General features: G+C 41.0%; 1 protein-coding gene across 1 annotated transcript in view; it reads right to left on the bottom strand.

Annotated features, from left to right (window-relative positions):
* Positions 1–670: 670 nt before the first annotated feature.
* Positions 671–15,944, bottom strand: part of LOC113252668 (peptidyl-prolyl cis-trans isomerase A-like) — a 37,394-nt gene continuing 22,120 nt past the window's right edge. The window contains 2 exon segments of the mRNA XM_057307803.1: positions 671–1,102; positions 1,104–1,244. Coding sequence (XP_057163786.1) covers positions 671–1,102; positions 1,104–1,244 — 573 coding nt within the window.

Genomic DNA, 15,944 nt, shown 5'->3' on the forward strand with positions numbered 1-15,944 from the left:
CATCCTAACGGCTTCTTTATCTGATGCTCACAAACTCTTTAAAGGGTAGACAGAGCCCAGATGTTCAGGGAACTTTTATTGCTTATGCTGCAGTTTATACAACTCTGATGAGACCATTACAGTCCAAATGTCCCCATGCTTACCCCAGGAAAACAGAAGGTAATTATCATTTCTGTGAGTGTTCCTTGGCTTTGAAACATTTTTCATCACCAAAATATAAAAGGGAGGTAATTTTCATTTTATTTGTTTAGTTCTTGATTGTTTCTTCCTCTCTTTCTTCGGAGGGGGAGGTCAAAAAAGAGACTGTTGCATACTGCATTTGGTTTGGTATGAAGACAAAACTGTGTCCTCAACTTGCTTTCTAAAGACCATCGTTATACTGCTTCCTGGACTGGGTGGTGCATTGGCCAAGGTCTTAAGTGAGTTTAAAGTAAAAATTAACTAATGAGATCTGATTTTGTTGTTGTTTAGTTTTTATTTCACCATCATAAACTTAACTCTGCCATCCAGCTAAGACTTGGAGGGAAGTAAGAAAAAACATGGAACCCAGAGAATGGCAGCAAGAGCACAAAGATTACAGGATATTTCAAGCAGATGGGGGTGATGGGACGCTCTCCTGAGCTACAGAAGGAACAGTCTGGTAGTTAAGATAAAACATAAGTCAAGTTTGTTAGATTTGTCCGCAGTCAGCAACGGTGATCTTCTTGCTGGTCTTGCCATTCCTGGACCCAGAGCGCTCCATGGATTCCACAATATTCCTGCCCTCATTCGCCTTGCCAAAGACCACCTGCTTGTCATCCAACCACTTAGGCTTGGCAGTGCAGATGAAAACCCGGGAACCATTTGTGTGCGGTCCAGCCTTTGCCACGGACAAGATGCCAGGACCCCTATACTTCAGAATGAAGTTCTCATCATCAGCTTTCTCCCCATAGACAGACTTGCAGTCCGTGCCATTACGGTGTGTGATGTAACCACCCTGGCACAGAAATCCCAGAATAATCCTGCGAAAGCCCGATCCTTTATAACCAAGTCCTTTCTCCCCAGGGCTCAGAGCATGAAAGTTTGCTGCTGCCTTGGGAACTTCGCCTGCAAACAGCTCAAAGGGAAATGTGGTCTGAGGGCTCACCATCCATGGGGATGTCAAAGAACTCAGCGGGGTTGGGTTGACTATGGCGGGGCGGTACAGGTGGCTCTGGGCCAGCAGCATCTGCAAAGCCAAGATCTGGTTTTTTAAACTCTTGCTTCTGAATGGAAGAAAATGCAAAGAATAAAATAAAGGAATTTGGAAAAGTCCAACATGGATTTCAAATCTCGCTCTCCGAACATCCCAAAGCTGCTCTTCTTGGAAGGGAGTCTAAGCAATGTTGGAACTGCTTCGAGTGCCAACTAGTACGCCCTCAGCTTTGGCACGGACCGATCTTTGGTCTTGTCCACAGTGAGAATGAACCGTCTACATCTAGAGCACCTGGTTACGTGTCAAAAGGAAGAACTGTGGTCCAACTCCAGGTAGCCTCGGCATCAACAGTCCTGGGGATGCAGCCTGGGAGTCCTTTTTTTTTTTTTTTTCCCGCCCCCTTAAATAAGCTTCTCAAGGTATTCTTATTCACACTGAAGTTTGAAAAACACTGGCATGAAATCCTTGCTAAAGCATAGAGTAGAAGACACAACTGTTAGTTTCCCCAACTGGACTAGAATCTAATTTGGTTCAGTTTGGAGAAGAAAAGTCCCCCCCAAATGAAAAAAATACATAAAAAATCAAAGATGTTTTATCAAAAGTCTCCTCATCTCCAAACCTCTCCCGTCTCCTGCTTTTCATCTGAGTGGTGTTCTCTCTCTCTCTCTCCTGGTTACAAAATGTTCCAAATGCTTGCCGCGATTTTGAGCATATTCCCTGAGATCATATCTCTTCCAAGCTCCAGGGAGAAAGAGGAGGTCAGAAGTAAGTTCCAGAGGTGGGAGCTCGCCATGCAAGGACACAGCTCTCTGTAAGTCTGGCCTTGGCCTCCGTGCTATGAAACAACTCCTTCCTGGCTTGTTTGAGTCTTTCCCCACATACCTTCCATGCTCCCAGCTGGAATTAGTCTCTCCCTCCCCTAGACTGTCAAGCTCTTTTGTCTAGTGCGCTTCCTTTACTCCTGTCTGCCTTGAGATGAGTTGAAGCAAATGAAATGTCATTTGCACAGTGCTCTCCAAAGCATTTCACATACACAACCTCATCAATCTTCACAATCTACCCTTGCTGGGCACTGGAACGTTCTCTCCTTGTGTTTAGAAAAGACGCTGAGTCTCCAAAGGTTAAGTGACTTTCTTAAGGGTAGGAAATTAGTTACCATTAGAGGCAGCGCATCTTTATATAACAGTTTTTTTTACAGAAGGTGTAGTCTTATGCCTAGTTCATCAAACTACAAAATTTTTAAAATTAAGCAGCTATAGGTACCAGAAGCATTCTAGATACTTTGGGATATAAGAGTGTCAGCAGAGAGGTGCCTGGGTGGCTCACATGGCTAAGCATCTGACTCTTGATTTTGGCTAGGGTTGTGATCTCAGGGTCATGGGATCAAGCCCCACATCAGGCTCCATGCTCAGTAGGCAGTCTGCTTTAGATTCTCTATCTCCCTCTCACCATGCCCCTCCCCCTGTTTGCTCACGTGCCCTTTTTTTCTTTCTCAAATCTCTCTAAAATAAATAAATAAATAAATAAATAAATAAATAAATACATCTTAAAAATAATTAGTCTTATTAGATAGTAAATCATTTCACAAATAACTTTCACCCTTGCTATGGCCTGAGTGTTTAGGTCCCCCTTAAATTCATATGCTGAAATCCTAATGCCCAACGTGGGGTTATTAGGAGGTAGAACCTTCAAGAAGGGATTAAATCATGAATTTAGGGGCCTCATGAATAAAATTTGTTCCCTTATAAAAAGGGGCCCAGAGAGCTCCCTTCCCCTTCTGCCACATGAGGGCACAATGAGAAGTCTACAATCAGAAAAGAGCCCTCACCCAACCATGCTGGCACTCCGATCTGGGACTTCCATCCTCCAGAACAATGTCTATTGTTTATAAGCCATCTCGTGTGTGGTATTTTGTGATAGCAGCCCAGACAGACTAAGACAACCTTGTATTATAGTTGTTCTTTTCTCCCTCAAATGTTTTTTTTTTTTTTAAAGATTTTATTTATTTATGTGACAGAGAGACAGCCAGCGAGAGAGGGAACACAAGCAGGGGGAGCAGGAGAGGAAGAAGCAGGCTCCCAGCCGAGGAGCCTGATGTGGGACTTGATCCCGGAACGCCAGGATCACGCCCTGAGCCGAAGGCAGACGCTTTAACGACTGCGCTACCCAGGCGCCCCTCCCTCAAATGTTTTAAGCTTCCATGTATTAAATACTACACGAAGAACTACACATACTTGAAAAAAAAATCATAGTACAGCACAATAAAGTAACTGCCATCGAGAATGTGGGTGCAGAGGAGAGACTGACCCGTATATCAGCCAGAGAGTATGTTACATGGTGGTTAAGAGCTCGTTCACTGGACACAGACTTCTTGAATTTGTTTCTTGTCTTTACCACTTAATATCTCTGGGATCTTGGGCAAGAACTTCAATGTATTACTCCTTGAAAACTAAATCCGTATGTAAAGGACTTAAATCCCAGAACAAAGTGTTCAATAAATATCAGTAATAACAACAATGATAATAAACAATTCAATGTTACAATTATTACTTAAGTTTAAGTCTTTGGCGACACTTGGGAAGGTAATAACCATTGTCTCTTATTAGAGTTTTCTTCCCCACACTCTTTCTCTTTTCCATCTGGAGCTCTTATGACATAACTCTTAGACTTTTTGGTATTGTCTCACCAGTCCTAAGGTTCTATTTCTTTTTCAATCATTTTCATTCTCTGTTGTTCAAACTGGATAATTTTTACTGATCTATCATCAAGTTTACTGACTTTTTCCTCTGCCATCTCTATTTTGCTACTGAGCCCATTCAGGAAAAGTGTTATTTTTCAGTTCTCCATTTTCCAGTTGATCCTTTGTTATAACTTCCATTTATCTAGTGATATGTTCATCTTCCTTCCTTCCTTCCTTCCTTCCTTCCTTCCTTCCTTCCTTCCTTCCTTCCTTCCTTTCCTTTTTGTAGGCTCCATGGAGCCCAACAAAGGGCTTGAACTCGGGACTCTGAGATCAAGACCTGAGCTGAGATCAAGAGTCAGACCCTTAAGCAACTGAGCGACCCAACCGCCCCACTTTCTTTTATTTCAAAAGTGTTTACCCTTACTTTCCAGTGCATGGTTAAATTAATTGCTTTAAAGCCTTTGTCTATAATAATTCCAACATCTCTATCATCTCAGGGTTAATATCTGTTGATGACTTTTTTTTTCTTACAAGATATTATGGTTTCCTCATTCTTCGTGTTTATAATTTTGGATAATATCTTGGGCATTTTAAATATTGCAAGGTTCTGAGCCTTATTTAAATCCTATAGAGAATTTTGTTTGTTCGTTTCAGCAGGGAATTATCCTAGGTTAAGGCCACAAATTCCTACTGGTCTTCTCTCTGGGTGGTGGTTCAATGTAGGCTTAATTTGCAAGGCCTTTGGAGGCTCACAAAAATCTGTCCTGTGTGTGTATCACGTGGTGTCTAATCTGGGACCTGGATGGGGATTGACCCCATAGTTCAATTCTCAAAGACTTTCATATGAAATTTTGGACCAAGCTTCATGAATGCACAGCTTGAAGGTGAGACCAAGAGTCCTTAGACTTTATGGGACCCCTTTACTTCCTTTTGGTGATTTTCCTGATAATTCTCTCTCCCAACATCCATCCCATCCATCCATTCAGCCCACTCCACCCCTACCTTTGTTTTCTGTCTAAGAAATGATACTGTAGGTCCCCAGCTCTGCCATGTACTTCCTGAAACTGAGTCTACAGCAGGAGCTAAAGAGCCGGGGTATATGGAATAAGAAGGAACCCCCCCCCCTTAGTGCCACAGTTTTCTGGTCAGTACAGCTTCTTTTCCCTTAGAGGTATAGGTATCTGCCTGGCATGGCTGCCAGTCTTCCCACTACTATTGGCCATGACATTGCCTGGAGACTGGGGTGGGAGAGAAGGAAAAACAAGACAAAACCAAAAGCAGGGGACTCTACTATTCTCTCTGACCCACAGGAACCTTCTTTCCTGCTCCTTGGACCGGAAAGAAAAGGTGTTTTTATTTTGTTCATTTAAAAAACCTTGTTATGGGTTGAACCATACCCCCACCCTCAATTCCTATGTCAAAGTCCTAACCTTCACACCACAGAACAGGAGTTTATTTGAAAATAGGCTCATTGCAGATGTAATTAGTTCAGCTAAGATAAGGCCACACTGGAGTAGGGTGGTCTGCCAATCCAACATGATGGTGTCCTCATATAAAGGGAAGCTTGGACATCAGTACATATAAAGGGAAGAGGATGTGAAAAGACAGCCATCCAGAAGCTAAAGAGAGGCTTGAAAGAAGCCCTTCCCTCACAGCCCTCAGAGGGAACCCACACTGCTGCCTCCTTGATCTTTAACTTCTATCCTCCAGAATGTGAGATAATAAATATGGATTTTTTTTTTCCAGCGCCCAGTTTGTGGTACTGGGTTCTGGCAGCTCTAGCCAACTAATACAGAGCTCATATCTGGTGTATACTTACGAGTTTTTAGGCTGTCTTTGAATCCAGGCTAAGAAATACCGGAGGAGGAAAAAGAGGAAAGTCATCACTGGTTTGGTGTTATTTCGAGTTCTGGTTTCCTTCCCCAATCTGCCTGTTACCACTTTTATTTTATTTTTATAAATATTCTTCAGATAGCTACTCTGTGCATTCTGTCCAGGGTTTTTCATTGCATGGAGTGGGAGAGACAGGACGAAGTGTGCTTACTCAATCTTGGCCAGAACCAAAACTAACAGTTTTGAGTTTGCTGCTTCCCTCTTCTTGCTTAGATTTTACAGGGTTGATTTGAGGAAAAGGATCTTATGTTATTCCATCATCTTGTCAAGATGTTGAAACAAGGAGCTCTCGATCTTCTTTTCTTCTAAGACTAATTTCCTCCAGACTCAGTTTAGAGATGTTAACATCTTTTGGGTTGCAATTTAAATTTCTGAGTTAATTCTGCTCATTATTTTTCAGGGCTGAGGGCCTTTTGGACTTCAGGGCAAAAAAAAAAAAAAAAAAAAAAGTAAATTATCTCTCTTCACCTTTAATGATGAAGAAATGGGTACCCAGTGGCAAGACATTCTTAGGAAACCTATTTCTGATTCATCTCCAATTCAATTTAATAGACATTTGTTGATCTTCCTTCCTTCCTTCCTTCCTTCCTTCCTTCCTTCCTTCCTTCCTTCCTTCCTCCTCTTTCTTTTTTAAATTTAGAAACAACACTAAAAGGATAAATTAGCCAGGATTCTTTCCCTCAAGAAATTCAGGCAAACTACATCTCAGAGCCTTGATGTCCTCAATTTATAGAATAGGAATAATTATACTCAGCATACAGATGTTGTATGCATATTTAGGAAAAAAAAGAGAAAAAATCTTATAAACATAGTGTTATGCAAATGAAGGGTTATGATTTTTTTTTGCCCTAAATGTGCCTTCTCTCAAGGTTTAATAGGAGCCTGAAAAATAGGATGTTGGGTTTTACTGAATAAAACTATGTTTATTTCCTCCAAATCACTTCAGATTTTGTTCCCACCTCTTCTCAACCTAATATTTCAAGGCAAAAACAATCCTGATATTTTTAGTCTGGAATTTTACAGCAGCCTCTGCTGGCCCTTGCCCTTTTTAGAGACATCCCAAGCATCATTAAGTCTTTTCTGAAAGAACAAGTACCAGATATTGCACACGATCTTCCATCAACAGACACCCCAGGTCTTATAAAACAGGAGAATATGTCATATTCAGATTTAAGAGAAAAATGTGAGGTTTGAAAGCATGTAACCCCTTATGTTGATATATAACTTGCCTTGGCTCTCGAAGCTACCCTCATCTCTAATATCTTTATTTTCCCCATTTCTCAACCTGTCAAAATAGGACTCATTTCTTCAACAAATAATTTTGAGCCATATTGTCTTGGTTTGGGAGTGAACAAGGTAGGGAAGCTTCATGTTTTCAAGGGGCTTGCGTTCTGGTGGCAGAGGGTAGAAAGAAGGAAGGGAGGGAGGGAGGGAAGGAGGAAGTAGAGAGGGGGAGAGAGCAGGATGTATCAGATAATGATAAATGTTGGGAAGAGGATCACAACATAGCGAGATAATAGAGAACAATGAAGTGTCAGGGAAAGGCCTCTGAAACACGTTAAGGTCAAGAGCAAGAGCATTCCAGGCAAAGGAAACAGCTATTTCAAAGGCCTTAAGGTACTATTGGCTCAACTGAGTTATTTACAATGGGTGGGGGACTGGAATGGTGATGACGGGGGGGGGGGGGGGGGGGGGGGGGGAGGGGGATAAGTTGAGGTCATAGGGGTGGTCCCAAACCAGACACAGAAGCTTTGCAAGTCAATGCCAGCAGCAGTTCGGATTGCATTCCAGGTGTGATGGAAGCATCAGTGGTTTTTAAGCTGGGAGTAATAAGTTCTGATTTACTTTAAACATTTTTCACTCTGTCAGTTATGTACTCGTCCTTCAGGACCAATTTGAAATGTTTCTTCCATCAAACATTCTTCCCTCAAATCCCCAGGCAAACTCGGTCCTTCCTTCATCTTGGGCTTGAGTTGACATTATATAGTCATTCGGATTTTGGTGACTAATCCAACTTAGTTGAACCTGACTGTTTCCCTTCTATAAATATAAGGATGGTGTATAATACATAAGTACACAGTAATGGCTGTGGCCATTAGTAGGCTCTTAGTAGGTTCTGGTGTACTGCAAGTCCTTAGCACTTTGCACCTACAACTTAGCGTTTATTTTATCTTAAATTCTAGCTGATCATTTGTATGTTTGGTTCATCCCAATGACAGGCTTTTTTTAAGACAGATATTTATTACATTGGTACCCCCTTCACCCAGTAGAATTATAAGAATGTCATGAAATGGCAGATTGCTGTGTGTTCACCGAAGTCCATTTCATTCCTCATCCTGTGTAGACAGCTAAACAAAATCTCCCAACCTCCAGTTAAGTATGGCCATGTGACTGAATTCTAATCACCTGGATTGGAAGTGACATACATGGTTTGCAATCTTTGCCCTTAAAAGCCTCCCACGGGTGATTCTTCCTGTCCCCTTTCTTGTTTGCTGGCAGAGTGAAGAATTATGAGGCACTGGGGAAGGCTGGGTAGAAAGAAGCCAGGGACCCTGGATCAATGTAAGTCCTACCCTGCGGAGGGAAAAATAAATCTTACTTTGATAAGCTCTTGGGATGCCCGAGTTTCTCTTGCACTGCGAGTGTTACTCTAACTAGTGTAACGTACCATTGTATGTGTGGAATTTGTGTTGCATATACTTTGTCTCCTTTACTCTTTTCTGTTATGAAGGATGCAAGGCAAGGCAATCGAATTTTCCCCATTTTTGTGGACGAAGACTCCGGGGAAGGCTGTGATTTTCCCTGATGGTTAAGGTGAGAACCAAGCCTTGAGCTCATTATTCCACCTTAGGAAAGACAAATGAGCAAATCGAATAGGTGGTGAAGAATGGATTAGAAAGAAGTAGGGGCATCTGGGTGGCTCAGTCAGTTAATCAGTTAAGCATCTGACTCTTGGTTTCAGCTCAGGTCATGATCTCATGGGTTCTGCGATAGAGGCCCACATGGGCTCCATGCTCAGCGTGGAGTCTGCTTGAAAGATTCTTTCTCTCTGTCTCTCCCCCATTCATGTTGTCTCTCTCTCTCTCAAATAAATAAATAAATCTTAAAAAATAAAATAGTAAAGCCAGATTCTGAGAGACCAATAAGAGACAATCTTAATAATAAGGGTGCAAAGAGATGAGACTCTGACAATGAAAGGAAAGGAGGGAAGGAGGGAAGGAGGGAAGGAGGGAGGGAGGGAGGGAGGGAAGGAGGGTGGTGAGAAGTGGATGGGAGTCCCAGAGCCCGATGCTGTGCACCATGCCCTGCTACAATGTCACCTCGTCATTGAAGTCCCCACTTTATAATGTTGGGAAACCAAACGACTTACTCCAAATTAATAAAGCACATGAGAATTCAAGGTCAATGGGATTCTATTTGAGCAGGGGGTGTGGTTAAGGAAAAAACGGGTGATGTGAGAGATCCTTGGAAGGGATGGGAGAAATTCAGTCATTACTGTTATTTTAAAAAGTGTAAGTCGTGACACATAGAACAAAATTTGATTGTTTTTTGACATATTTCAAGACTCAACATGTGAGGAGAATAAATGCTTTGGGGTCTTCTCTTGACTTTCAGCTTTCAGATGGCAACTGACTGGGACATGGCTTTCAAGTTCTTATTTCTAGCCTAGGCTTTCTCCTAGAGCTTACATCATATATCTATTTGCCAAAACCTGAGTCTTGTTAAACTGCTCCCTCTCTCAATTTAATCTATCACCAGTCCCTGTAGAATTGGCCTCTTAAACATCTCTTAAAATGACTTCTCACTTTAATTTTAAAATGGATTCTAGCTATCACTCCTTGCTGCAGTTACTTCCAATTTTTCACTAAAAATATCTATGAAAATGCATTTAAAAAAAGATAAAACTTGTCAACAGCATCAAATTTTAAAACTGTTAAAAATTACTGGAATCCAAATCACTTTCAACAAATTACCAGAGATTAAAATAATAGAAAAACACTTTTTTTAACAAGTCCCTGTATAGTCAATAGAAACACATCAAATTTACCCTTCTACAAAAAATAGGAGAAAATTCTTTAGTTTATCGTCTGTGGCTCTGAAATGTAAAGTTTAAACCAATGAAAAAAAGGAGCTCTCTCTTTTATGTAGAATATTCTATTAAAAGCAGTCACCATGAAGCTACCATTCCCATCATTTCCAGTCGGTTCTTCTTCGTCTGAAGTTAGCTCTCCCTAGCATAGGTGGCACATGTCACATTTGTTTGTGGTGAATAACCAGATCTGAGGTAAATTATGGGCTCCAGGAGGGCAGGGGTTATGTCTATTGTGTTCATCTGGGTGTTTTCAATACGTAACAGAGAGCCTAGGGGACAGCGATGTGCTCGACATTGCTTTGCTCTTGGACTACACCCATCCCCTCACTCATTAAAAACAAAAACCCCACCAAAAACAACTACAGCTAAAAACCAAAAAGACAATTGGCAGTGATATGTAGTATTTGGAAGATGAAGCACTTCAAGTAAAAACTCATGGGTGGGAACAGAAAAAGGGACTTGTTAGCAGGGTTATTCTGTGATTTTTGTCCCCACCGTAGTCCATTGGTTCAAAGGACAATGAACCAGATAGTGGGCATAGGAAAAACTGCAGTCTCTGTCGAGCAGACCTGCAGGTGGCTTTAGAGGTGCCTAATCTCCTTTTTTTTTTTTTTTTTGAGAATGACATTTAACCATCACCCAAATGAACAGTGCCTGGAAACTAGGGCTGGCAAACACTTAGCGTATAGATACACAGCACGGCAACACAGTATAGATAAATCTCATTGCACTTGAAAGTGAATAAAGTGGAAAATAAACATGAAATGTACTGCAGAACAAGTGAAAAAAAATACTTTGAACACCCAGGATATCTTCATATACATACATATATATATATATATATATATATATATATATTTTTTTTTTTTTACAACAAGTGGAGGAAAGTGTTAGGAAACTAAATGCTTTGATGGACTGCAGGAAGTGACGGCCTCTGTAAAGCAGGAGCAGAAAAGCTTAAGCAGAGAGCCAGTAGACATACAAAGACAGCAGACTGGGAAGACAAGAGAGCCGAGACAGGGAAGGGCTGCGGAGAAACCAGCAATTCAACAGCAGAGCTAAAATCCCTATTGGAGATAGTGAAGGGACAAAGCGATGGTAACACACAAAATGTGGGAGGCAAACTTGAGCAGTTCTACCGAAATGCAAGGGAAAGATGATTATTATTAGAGAAAAAAATAACAGCTACAGGGGAGAAAGAACACAGAAAACAATACTGTGGGGATACTTAATGTTACTTTTAAAGATTTATTTATTTATTTATTTTGAGAGAGAGAGAGGGAGAGAGAGGGAGTGGGGGGAGGGAGACAGTGCGGGGAGGGACAGGGGAAGAGAATCTCAAGCAGACTCTGTGCTGAGAGTGGAGCCTGATGCAGGGCTCGATCCCAAGACACTGAGATCATGACCTGAGCCGAAATCAACAGCTGGACACTTACCCAACTGAGCCACCCAGGCTCCCCTCTAATGTTAGTTTTAATAGCAAGCCTTTTCGATTTTCATCTCATAGTGAAATTTTTTTATTTAAATTCAATTTAGTTAACATACAGTATATTATTAGTTTCGGAGGTAGAATTTAGTGATTCCCCAGTGCTCACTACCTGAGGTGCCCTCCTTAGTGCCCCTTACCCAGTTACCCCATCCCCCCACTCACCTCCCAAAATCCAGCAACCCTCAGTTTGTTTCCTAGAGTTAAGGTTTGCTTCCCTCTTTTTATCTTATTTTATTTTTCCTTCTTTCCCCTATGTGCATCTGTTTTGTTTCTAAATTCCACATATGAGTGAAATCATATTGTATTTGTCTTTCTCCGACTGACTTATTTCACTTAGCATAATACCCTCTACTTCCATCCACATTCTTGCAAATGGCAAGATTTTATTCTTTTTGATGCTTGAGTAATATTCCATTGTGTGTGTATGTGTGTGTGTGTATATGATATGTCATATATGTATATATCATATCCCCTCTTTTTTTTGTCCATTCAGCTGTTGATGGACGTCTGGGTTCTTTCCATATTTGGCTATTGTGGACATTGTTATAAACATTGGGGTGCAGGTGCCCCTTCAAACCACTATGTTTGTATCCTTTGGATAAATACTTAGTAGTGCAATTGCTGGGTCATAGATAGTTCTATTTTCAATTTTTTGAGGAACTTCCATACTGTTTTCAAGATGGACATTGTGACACAGAGAAATAGGTCAACCTGCTAAAGTTAACCAGGAAGTGGGGGCACCTGGGTGGCGCAGTCATTAAGCATCTGCCTTCGGCTCAGGGTGTGATCCCGGCGTTCTGTGATCGAGTCCCACATCAGGCTCCTCCGCTGGGAGCCTGCTTCTTCTTCTCCCACTCCCCCTGCTTGTATTCCCTCTCTCTGTCAAATAAATAAATAAAATCTTAAAAAAAAAAATAAAGTTAACCAGGAAGTGGAAATGGTGAGATTCAAATATCTCGATCTACAGCTGCTGGACTGGAAGGCGAGGATGACGATGAAGATGTTGATGATGGAGATGAGAAGAGTACCCCCACCATCACTGTAAGAGCATCAGATACTTGCCAAGTGCCAGACACTAGTCTAAGAAGGTTACATTCAATTATTTTCACAAAAATACTAGCATTGTCCTTTGTTTTACAGATGAGGAAATGGAGGCTTAGAGAGGTTTGGTGAATGTGGGGCATAATTAAGAACGCTCCATCAGACTGCTTGCTTCTTTGACATCAACCTCCAGTAGCCCTCACGCTTGGTCCTCTGTGTGGGCTGCCCTCCCTTTGCCGGTGCTCTCTTTGGCTGATTAACCTTCAGACCTATTTTTAATTAATTAATTAATTACCAATTTTTAAATGCAGCTCAGGCATCACCTGCGTCTGAGTTTTCCCTCCACCCTCCCACTCCCAGCCCCCATCTGATTAGACGCCACTACTCTGGATCCCATCGACCACCTGAGCCTACCTTCCTCCTTGCATTCCGCCCTTGGTTGTATCTTTGTCTGTTTCTACGTCTCCCAGTGTTCCGTGAAATCCTTGAGGAGGAAGATAGGCGCTGTTCAGCTGTGCATGCCAACTACTTTTCACACTGTTTGAGACATCCTGGGTTTTCCCAGCTCTAACAATTCTCCGAGAGGTGAGCTGAGGGACTGGAAATCATGCATAATTAAAGTAGGACTGAAGACTATATTATATTTAAATGTATAAAAGTTCAATTGTGGTAGAAGGGACTTCTGAGGCCAAATCAACCTGTGTTCCTCTGTAGGTAGAGAAACTGTTTTGTTCTTTCCTTCCTAAGTGGTTGAAGGACATTTTTCTTAATTATATTTGGAAATTAAAAAGAATCAGGACAAGTTGTGTTATGGGATTAGTGTCCTTTTATTAATATCGCCTGGTGGGTACTTTTCATGTGCAAGCCTTGTATTTTTCTTTAAACTGGGGAAGTTCTTTATCATTATTATTATTTTATCATTAAAGTTATTAACTTTCTTCTGTCTTTCGTGTAATTTGTGTTCTACTGTGAATTCCATCTTGGTTTTATTTCTGGATTTGAATTTGGGCACAATTTGTAGACTCGTTCTCTCTTTCAGTCCAAACTAACGTTTACTAATTCCATTTTTCTTTTACTCTGATGAAGGTGCTTTTCACCTCCTTTAGTCTTTCCTGAAATGAAATTATTTCCTTTTTATGACCGAAAGCTCTTATTTTAAAGATTTAAAGATCTCTTGACTCTTTTTAAAAAAAGATTTATTTATTTATTTATTTTAAAGAGAAAGAGAGAGAAAGTGTGAGTGGGGGGAGGGGCAGAGGGAGTGGGAGAGAGAGAAAATCGTCAAGGAGACTCCCTGCCAAGCATGGAGCCTGCTCTGGGGCTCCATCCCAGGACCCTGTGATCGCTGGGCCAAGACTAAGAGTCAGATGCTTAACCAACTGAGCCACCCAGGCACCTCTTAGGTCCTTGACTCTTGAAAAGATTAATTTAAGGATGTGAAATGTTCCTCCTTTTCCTCCTTATTATCCATTTTCAGAATCTTTTGGACTATGGTATTTTTCCTCACGTCCCTGATTTTTCTTTGTCTCCTTCTCTGCCGCTGAGGGCTGTATATTTTCCATGAAGAGAATGCTAGAGGGCTTCTCTCAGATCATGTGGGTCCCTGTTTGCAATTCCTAAGCATCTCATTTCTTGAAATGTGGCAAAGTATTGGTCATGTTGACACTTTCTTCAATCCAATCTAGCTTTTTCTTTATCTTGTAAATGCTCAACGTTTTTGGTATGTGGACATTACTATTGATGAAATTCTACTAAAAATAAAGGTTGTCTTACTTTATTTTTTAAATTTTCATTTTTTTAAAAAAGATTTTATTTATTTCACAGAGGGAGACACAGCGAGAGAGGGAACACAAGCAGGGGGAGTGGGAGAGGGAGAAGCAGGCTTCCCGCTGAGCAGGGAGCCCAATGAGGGGCTCGATCCCAGGACCCTGGGATCATGACCCGAGCCGAAGGCAGACGCTTAACCGACTGAGCCACCCAGGTGCCCCATGGTTGTCTTACTTTAAATTTTATTGGTCATTGTACTGTAATTCTGGAAGTCTTTTCTATCCTGCTTACACAGAAAAATTTCATATTACTTTTAAAAGCAAATTTAAAAATGCTAACCAACTTATTTATAATTTTCTTTATTCTTACAACTTTACAAAGAACATATGTGGTTCATATAATCAGGAAAAAAGTAATGAAAGCTATAATATTCAGTTATATTATTGATAAGGTATCTGTAGGTAATCACCTCACATATGTAAAAAAATGATTAATGCAGATGTAACATTGTATGAATTTCAGGTGTATAACATGTTAATTTGATATATTTATGTACTGTAAAATGATGACCACAAGTAAGCATTAATTAACTAATTAATTACTATTAATTTACTAATAGAAGTCATATACCTGCATTATCAGGGACATGGCTGGGGTGCAGAGGGAAGCCTTGGGGGTCTCCCGCTTCTGCTGAAGGCACCCCTTCTCAAGAAACTGGTGAATGTGCTCTTGTTATTTGTTCTTCCAATGGTCTATGTGGGTTTATTTCTTTTATTGCAGTTCTTTTTTTTTTTTTTTTAAATAAAAGCCAGGAGTGTGTTCGTGAGAGAAGGCTCTCAGACATTTTAAAATATTTCCTGAACTGTATTCAGGAATCACTACAGTCCCCCCATTGCCTTGGAGCAGACACATGTGTTCCCACTCTTTTTCCTCTAGACAAATTATATTCCATGATGCCTCTTGGTCCTTCAACAAATAGCTCCCTCCCAGGTCTCCCTGGAGTCCTTGAGCTGCCTTCAGGCATGTCTCAATATAAATTTTATAGTTAATATGGGTTGTTAAGCTGGAAATCCACCACTTATATGACTGGGTTTTAATTTGATGAAACTTATTGTGGGCATGTCTATTGTTCTGCGCATTCCTGATTCTTGGAAAGCCTGAAGTTCAAAGTCTTGCACCAGTATTGCATTGTGACTCACAGAGGACTCCGAGTGACTTTGGGGAAAAGTAGCCCTTAACTGCTTCACTTCCACACAGTGTGGTATCGTTATAGGGGCTTGACATTCTCCATGTGTACCCTGCATCCACTAAGCTCATGGGGACTCAAATGAGCTCAGTTTTGAGACAGTCTTAGGTATATGAGCCTTTTAAAAAATCAAAAAACCAGGACTGAAAGCTTTGGGATTATACATAGCTTTGATTTAGGGGTGGCTCATTTGGTTAAGTGGCTGCCTCTGGCTCAGGTCATGACCTTGGGGTCCTGGGATCAAGCCCTACATCGGGTTCCATGCCCACCAGGGAGTCTGCTCCTCTCTTCCCTTACCCCCCTCCAGTGCTTTTACTCTCTATCAAATAAATAAACAAAATCTTTGAAAAAATAAACAGTTTTGATTTCTTTGTGAAAGGTTAATCCATATAATATCAATATTAGTAATAATTCTAATATTGATACCAACATCAGCTCTCAGATGTTAAATACCTATTGCTCTTTACAAGGAGATTTACCTATAGTATCACATTTACTCTTTACTGTATCTTCATGAATTAGTAATTATGATCCTTGGGGTGCCTGGGTGGCACAGCG

The sequence above is a fragment of the Ursus arctos genome, unplaced genomic scaffold (assembly GCF_023065955.2).
Source record: "Ursus arctos isolate Adak ecotype North America unplaced genomic scaffold, UrsArc2.0 scaffold_6, whole genome shotgun sequence".
In the NCBI taxonomy this organism is placed as follows: domain Eukaryota; kingdom Metazoa; phylum Chordata; class Mammalia; order Carnivora; family Ursidae; genus Ursus; species Ursus arctos.